The sequence below is a fragment of the Ruditapes philippinarum genome, unplaced genomic scaffold (assembly GCF_026571515.1).
Source record: "Ruditapes philippinarum isolate M1 unplaced genomic scaffold, ASM2657151v2 ctg4530_1_1_1_1, whole genome shotgun sequence".
Taxonomy (NCBI): Eukaryota; Metazoa; Mollusca; class Bivalvia; order Venerida; family Veneridae; genus Ruditapes; species Ruditapes philippinarum.
The window spans coordinates 49,730-57,087 of NW_026856918.1; the positions used below are offsets into that span (position 1 = coordinate 49,730).

General features: G+C 35.2%; 1 protein-coding gene across 2 annotated transcripts; it reads left to right on the forward strand.

Annotated features, from left to right (window-relative positions):
* Window positions 1-240: 240 nt before the first annotated feature.
* LOC132748144 (complement C1q tumor necrosis factor-related protein 3-like) lies at window positions 241-7,154 on the forward strand. 2 transcript variants are annotated; one of them, XM_060737693.1, is made up of 3 exons: window positions 241-354; window positions 5,076-5,317; window positions 6,344-7,154. In XM_060737693.1, the coding sequence occupies exons 2-3, from the start codon at window positions 5,095-5,097 to the stop codon at window positions 6,739-6,741; spliced, it is 621 nt and encodes a 206-aa protein (XP_060593676.1). In that variant the 5' UTR covers window positions 241-354; window positions 5,076-5,094; the 3' UTR covers window positions 6,742-7,154. The 2 variants fall into 2 exon arrangements, with proteins under 2 accessions (XP_060593676.1, XP_060593675.1); XM_060737692.1 differs by having other exon boundaries at window positions 254-359.
* The last annotated feature ends 204 nt before the right edge of the window (window positions 7,155-7,358 follow it).

The following is a 7,358-nucleotide window of genomic DNA, read 5'->3' on the forward strand; positions in this document are numbered from 1 at the left end:
AGTGTATCCGTAGTGCGTCCGTCCTAATTCGTGTCGCTCCGCATCAAACCGTGTCGGTCCGTAACAATCCGTGTCTCTCCGGGGGATTTTGGTGGTAAATCCGTCGGACTCCGGACTTATACCGTTGTGTGTCCGTACTGGAACCGTAGCGGACTACGGAATTTCACATTTCCGTAGTAATCCGTGAACGATTAGACCGTAGCTCTTCCGTGGCATATCCGTGAATATGTGACCGGGGCTTTAGATAAGTATGATTACTCCTACGTGCCATACAAAAACATATATATACGTGGCGATTTTCAGCTTAAATTTACGGCAACCATCGAGCAGAAGACAACATCCATAATCTTGAAGGTAATGTGAGTTTTTCTCTTTATTGTAATTTTTCAATAGATTTTTTATAAGCTAATGGTCAACTTTGTGTCTGGTTTGGTTTATCTTTGTATGCAAGGCATATGCGGAATTTGACTCTGACTGTTAAAATTCGTGCCGTTGTGGCTAAAACATCTTCTCCTAGAGTGTATATCACATTAAAGTTATAAAATGCAAATAAAATCAAAGTACTTAATTACAAATTGACTAGCTATTTCTGTGGCTCACTCGACATGTTACATTACTTTATTGAAACAATAATATATTATGAAAGATGGAGAAAGTATCTCAATGGAATGTAAGGGGATGCAAAAAAAGAAGCGTTCAGTGAATCCCTACTAGGTGATTGATCTTAGTTTCCATATCTTTACAAAGATGGTCGGTGTAGTGATATTTGTCTGAATTTGTTTTCAGATCGGATCAGGGTATTACAATGTTATTATACGGTTAAGAATAAAAATTCATTTTAAAGTATTTATTTACACATATTTTTCTATTACCTGTTTTTGTTACACCCGGGGTTGGTTCCTGTTTTGGCGGCATGTGATCTATTCTGTGTATGTGCACAAACAAACTTCCCTTTTTTAAATTAAAATGAATAAAATATGAATATATCAGCATGCCAAAACTAATCCGGCGCTCAATCGTAAGTTTGTGTTTTTCTTGATTTTTTTTAATGACTATTGAATATTGAATTTTGTATCAAAAATAGTAATCACTCCCATTTCGAACTCTCGGGAACAATTTTAGAAGCATGCTGAGGCAACACTGGAACAGGTTGTCATAATATGGGTGTGCAATCACGTGTTTCAATGTATATATTGCATTTGATACAGCTTTTCGGAATTTGTAGATGCTTATGATAGGTACGTAAATGCGACCGAAAAATGCAGCCTTAATAGAATTGTATTACATTTCCATTTTTATGGAACCAATGAGTGACCTCTGCTTTTGACTTAAGTTGTAAACAAGAAATGTTGTTGGACGTTATACGAGTAGTATACCTAGCACATAATTTAAATATAGTTTAACCAATATGCAGCCTGCAATGAAAATACAACTGCGTCGTATCATATTTTATTTTCAACTGCGTCGTATCATTTCGTAAAAATCATTATTTTCTTGGAAAAAAACAACTCTTTTTAATGAAAATTAAATAAATGATGCAAAATTATATTTTGAAGTTAATGGTGAACTCTAAAAACGAGTATATAATTGATTTGAAGGAAAAAACGATAGATAAAGCAATATGAACTGCGTCGTATCCACACATTTTCATAAAAATTCTGCTCCACTTCGAGTTGCAAGTTCGCTATAACTTTTGCTTTAGAAAATAGTTGTGCAAGCAATATATACCGAACGAAGCGGAAAACAGTGTAGCGTGTTAATACATATATCTGTTTTTCAGTCATTTCCAACAAAAAGAGTTATAAACAAAAACATACATTTTTCGTTCCAAGATGGCGGCGTTTGTTTACATTTTGTAGGATACGACGCAGTTTTGATTCCCAGCCCTTTCTGAAAAGTAAAGTAAAAATGTTGACTCTAGGACAGGAACATGGTTATTGGCATCAGTGCTTAGCAACAGGTTTACCGTGAACAAAATATCGCGGAAATTAATAATGATTACAAACCCTAATTTAGAATAATATGGTTTGCTTCAGGCCGACTTATTATAACTTCTTCGTGGTCCAGGTGTTACACACTCCCTTAAGAAGCGAGGGGTCTGGGGTTAAAATCCCAGATTAGGCAACCATTTTATTTTTTTTTTTTTAAACCGTTTGAGCCAAATGTACATTGAATTAAATATCAGTGTTGCAATTAGCCTTATTGCCAATTTACTACAGCTATAACACTGGAAACATCATTGCTGACACTATACAAAAAAATAGGTTTGTAATCTCACAACTTTCACCTTTCTGACATTCTAAGACCAAACAATTCAGCGCTTTCTGTGCTTCGATTATGGTATTTGTTGTTATTTCTGAATCGGAAGTGGAAGGTGTTCAACCTGGCATGAGTGTCCTTGGATGTTATGGTTTGTACTCATATTTCATAGCGCTTAAAATCATTACTGCATTATTAAAAATTAATGGTTAAAGTTTTCGTAGATCTAATTATTTAAAGAAAGTCGTTTTCCTTTTAATTGAAAACCATGTATTATCCTTCTTCAACCGGTAAAATAATCATTACATAATCATTACATCTACAGACAAAACCCACGAAAAATCGTACCACGGGCCTCTGAATTCCCGGTCTAATATGCTAACCACTACACCAAACGCGGCTAATCCTTATCGTACTAATAGGCCATATATATTTAAATTATTTATTAACTAAGTTGTGACGTCATATAAGAATCTTTGGATATCTAAATCGAGGGTACCTGTTCACGGCGGTAACGTGGCTACAGATGTCAAGTTTCCAGTAAACAGTTACCCAAGGCTTGATATTCCTATCTGTGACGAAAGCCTGTGTTGGATTCTTTTTCTTGCATATTATGATGATAATACGAAAACTAATATTTTCAATTATCACTTTTTTCTTATAGCAGAGTACAGTAAGTATTTACACCGTCATGCATACCTGCACAACGGCGTCATTCTTAGAACGAAGTTCATTTATAAAAGGCGCATTGGAATGACGTCATTAAAGCACGCGTCGTGTCTTACATAGGCTTTAAGACAGGTGTTTGAGCACCAGTGTAAGTAAAATAATCCTGGCTGATATTCAAGAATCGTCTTTGATACCAGAGCGGCGATTCTGTGTATAATTTCCCGCTCATGACTTTCTTCTTCGTAACAATCTATACTAGGCAGTTGTTAGTGTGTCCGCTTTTTTCATGAAGAGAACAGTGCTGATAGTGATAATTGTGATTGGCAGATTTTCATTAGTCGAGGTCAAGTGTTTCTAAAAAGGCAAATAACACATTGTAGCAATATAATGATACATTCAAATTATGTTTATATCTAAATCACCGACAATGCACTCGAAAATATTAATCACATCATTGTTCTTTGTAAATGAACTTTTATACTATTATTGATATTTTAATTTATTTCTCTTAATCAACGACGACTGTAAACTAACCGCACAACCTAACACCCCCGCCCCTCAAACACAAACAGACACCAAACTACAATATATAAACTCAAGTTTACAAATTAATGTTTTCATTGTTATCATCCTGCACTTTGAAATATTCAGTTAACCAGACGAAACTGTTAAAAACGACCTTGAGTAAAACAGTAATGATTGCCTTACAATTTGTTATTAAGTGAATAATCGACCTTCAATTGTTATCTATGCAAATGACAACAATTATCACGGAAATTGGTAATTCACCTAGGTTATAAACAATTAAGCCCATCAATTAACCAAAAACCGCAACTCTCTACTTAGAAAAATATCCTTGATGCAATGCAAGGATAGTCTTCCGTTTCGTAGGCTTTTCCGTTTAAACTTAACATAATTTTATGTCACTTTGTGTTCGATTAATTGTAAGTCCTTACCCTGCTGAATTACTTAAGTAGACTCGCCCAGCCTCTAGTTTTGAAATGCCTATTAAATGTACATGTATCACAAAAAGGGATGTCAAGATAAAAATAGAAATGGTCAGACTTCATGTCCATCATTATAATAACTTGTATATGTATTTACAATTTTACGAGGTTTTAAAATTTATGAAGTCGAACTTGTTTCGCAGTTTCCAAGTTTTTAACTGCCCCATACCATAGTGTATATAAAATATCTCAAAGTCCGCCGCATACAGTATGCCACATGCATACCTTTTCTGAAAGATCTTCAAAAATGTGTTGATTTAAAAAATAAAAATGATATGTTGCGCATTATGCAAGAGAGCACATGTTCGTTGTTGTTGTATATAGAGCTATTAACAGGTTTTTTCAAATCAGGGTATCACGATGTTTGATCGGATCTTTTTCATGAGGTGATTTTTACGTCCGCACCGAAAGGGATCGGTTAGTTTTAAACAGCGACCTCTGTCGTAAGAAAATGCACTACAAAAAATTGGTTCCCCCTTCGTTTTTTTATAACCTCAACATTGTTATGAGACGATTTTGTTTTAATGAGTCAATGTTAAATAGCATTTATACTGCGAATGATGTTTTGATTGTTTTTATTAAATGTTGAACATTTTATTGCAAATGAATACACATATTCGGTAGCGTCCATACACTGAATACCTAAGTGTCATTTACCCTAACTGATAAAGACCTCATATATTTGGAAAGCTTCGTCTTTTTAATACCGGTAGGACTTCAGGTTTACTTATTTATTTTGTTTTATTACATTTTCCAAGAATAAGCTTCAATGCCCCACCAACGCCCTCAAATAAACAAGAACCCCAGTAGAGATACACATTTATGTTATGTATATACAATGTAATTGGAAACAGAAAAAAGGAAATCGGGATACGTTCTTGCTTTGTTCACATAGATCTATCTAAAGAAATATGCTATCAGTGCTATATCCATACCGTATATCATGACACTACTTGTTTGTAACACTCATTAAAAAAACTAACTGCTGTTATTTATACTTCAGACTTCTGCAAGTAAATAAAACAGCGATTATAAAATGTAAAAAATCGGAAACTGTTTATAAAATCATAATATAAAAAACCTATTGCCTTCTCAATCAACTTTAAGAAAAATAAAATCAATCTAATGTTTTTGTTCCAGGAAATAAAATTACATCACAATGTTGAAGATAGTTTGCTGCTTGTTACTATTGCTACAAGGAACGCTCTGTGCGTCACTACCAGAGAGCAGTAATGCAAACCGGAGTTCAGAGTTTTTCAGGAGCTTGATAACAGGAACCGGCGGTTTGTCTGGAGAAGTCGATAATGTGATACCGGATGATGAATTTTCACAGAGTGAAGGAGAAACACAGGAAGCCTCCATTCCGCTGAAGGGGTTTGGGAGTATGAAGATTTCTTTTTAATTATATCTTAAATAATTTAGTCCATTATTTTTATAACAATGCAGTTCACCGGGAAATAATTTTGACATAGTGTTTTATGCTACCCATAAAATAAACTCTTTAAATGGACTTTCCTGGCTCCAATCACGGGACTCTTCAGGCTTTAAGTTTTAGAACTTTCCGTGCTTCAATTTTTAAGACTTCCAGTCACCATTTTGACAAGATTTATTTATGTTAGTTAGCCGAACGTATGGAACCTGATTATACTGTACGAATGTGAAAACTGGTCTGCCTGTATTAAGGCAATCGCAACTTTTCGGTCCTTTCCGTCAGTCTTCGGATAAGCACGGATGAACACTAATATATACTTAGTGGCAAAGGTAAGCTGGTCTGCCTCTATTGATGGCAAAACGACAGAAAAGAAATTCAAAAACTATGGCCCGGTCAAATTTATTAATAACACAATGTGATTTGAAGGTACCTTTCATCTGTCATTGTATTTCTTTCTTGTCTGTGTGTAGGAAATGATAGGTATTGTTGGGTATTTTCCTGAAACTAAGCATTTTGGTAGCGTTTATGTATCAATGATTCTCCGAATGGAGGTTGAAAATCAAGCATTGACAGTTGAGGCCAAACAAGTAACAAACTTTGGATAGTCTAAACGCATGACACATAATTTGGCATTTTTGAAAATGTCATTGATTGCATTGTTTGTGATAGTTTCAAATGAATTGGAAGAATTCTTGAGTGTCTTAAAGATGACCCATTTTAGTATATTTCAGGTTTGATTTCTGGCGTATGGAGGTTAACATAAATTGATGTCAGTCTTTATTTTTAGGAGAAATGTATTGAAAATGTATGTCATATATGCTTGGGCAAAGGTGTGCAACTGGTTATCGGCTTGTGTGAAAAACTGTTTTTGACGACTCTGAACTAATTGCTCATTTAAGATCACCCTTATATTTCTCGGCATATGAATCATGGGCATGTCATTAGTGTCAAAATATATAGAATATTTATATTTCAGCCTTCCACGCCTATCAAAGTTTTACTCGATGTTATCAAACAGCCCAAACTATCATATTTGACAAGGCACCGGTAAATGTTGGAAACAGATACAGTGTCCATACCGGTGGGTATATTGTTCCTAGAGGGGGACTCTACGCCTTCACATGGACCGTTGCCGCCGAAAAGAAAACCTGGTTTGTGTCGCAACTAATAGTGAACGGCTTCATTAAGGGATATAGCATGACCGACGCTGATATAAACGGACACGGAAGTGGAATCCATCCAGCGACAGGGTTTGCTGTGGTAAATGTCAATCATGGTGACCACGTTTTCATCAGATTTGGACAGGGCGCTGGGTGTCGGGTTAAAAGCGACACAATGACACGTACAACCTTTTCTGGTTGGCGTTTGTCCTAAGCTGCGTGTATAGAAGCGTACGACGTGTAGAAATACAGCCCGTCTATGATAACGTTATTTCATTATCACTTTCTTACTAATATTCTGTAATATTATCTTAACCAATCTTTTTTTGTTTTAAAATTCCTTTCAGTGCAATGAACACGTCAATGTTTTATAAAGTGCAAATGAATTTCGCTCAAACATTTCAAGAAAGTTTATCAAAAAAGCAAACTTTTGATGTCAACTGAAATCGATCTATGCAAATAACATAAATTTCACAAGTTTTTATTTTTAAAAAGACGTTTTGTCTCAGTTCAAGATATATGTGATAAAATGACCGGGAAACTTTATTCATTCGAGATAAATCATGATAATAGTATAATTCTTTTTCTACTGTCATTTCTGTTGGTAAATAAATCATTTTCAAAGCATGTGTCTTATTTCCTAGTGTTTGCGAAAGGGTTGCCCTTGAAGGCATGGGCGGGGCCGCAGGCACCGCGAGGGTTGTAGGGCTCGAAGATAACATGTTTGAGGTGCTTGAATTAAATTGAAATCGCATTAAAATCAATAAAAATATATAATTATGTAACGGGTCGGAGTTAACAGGGCGCCGCCATATTGAAACCCTTTCCGTC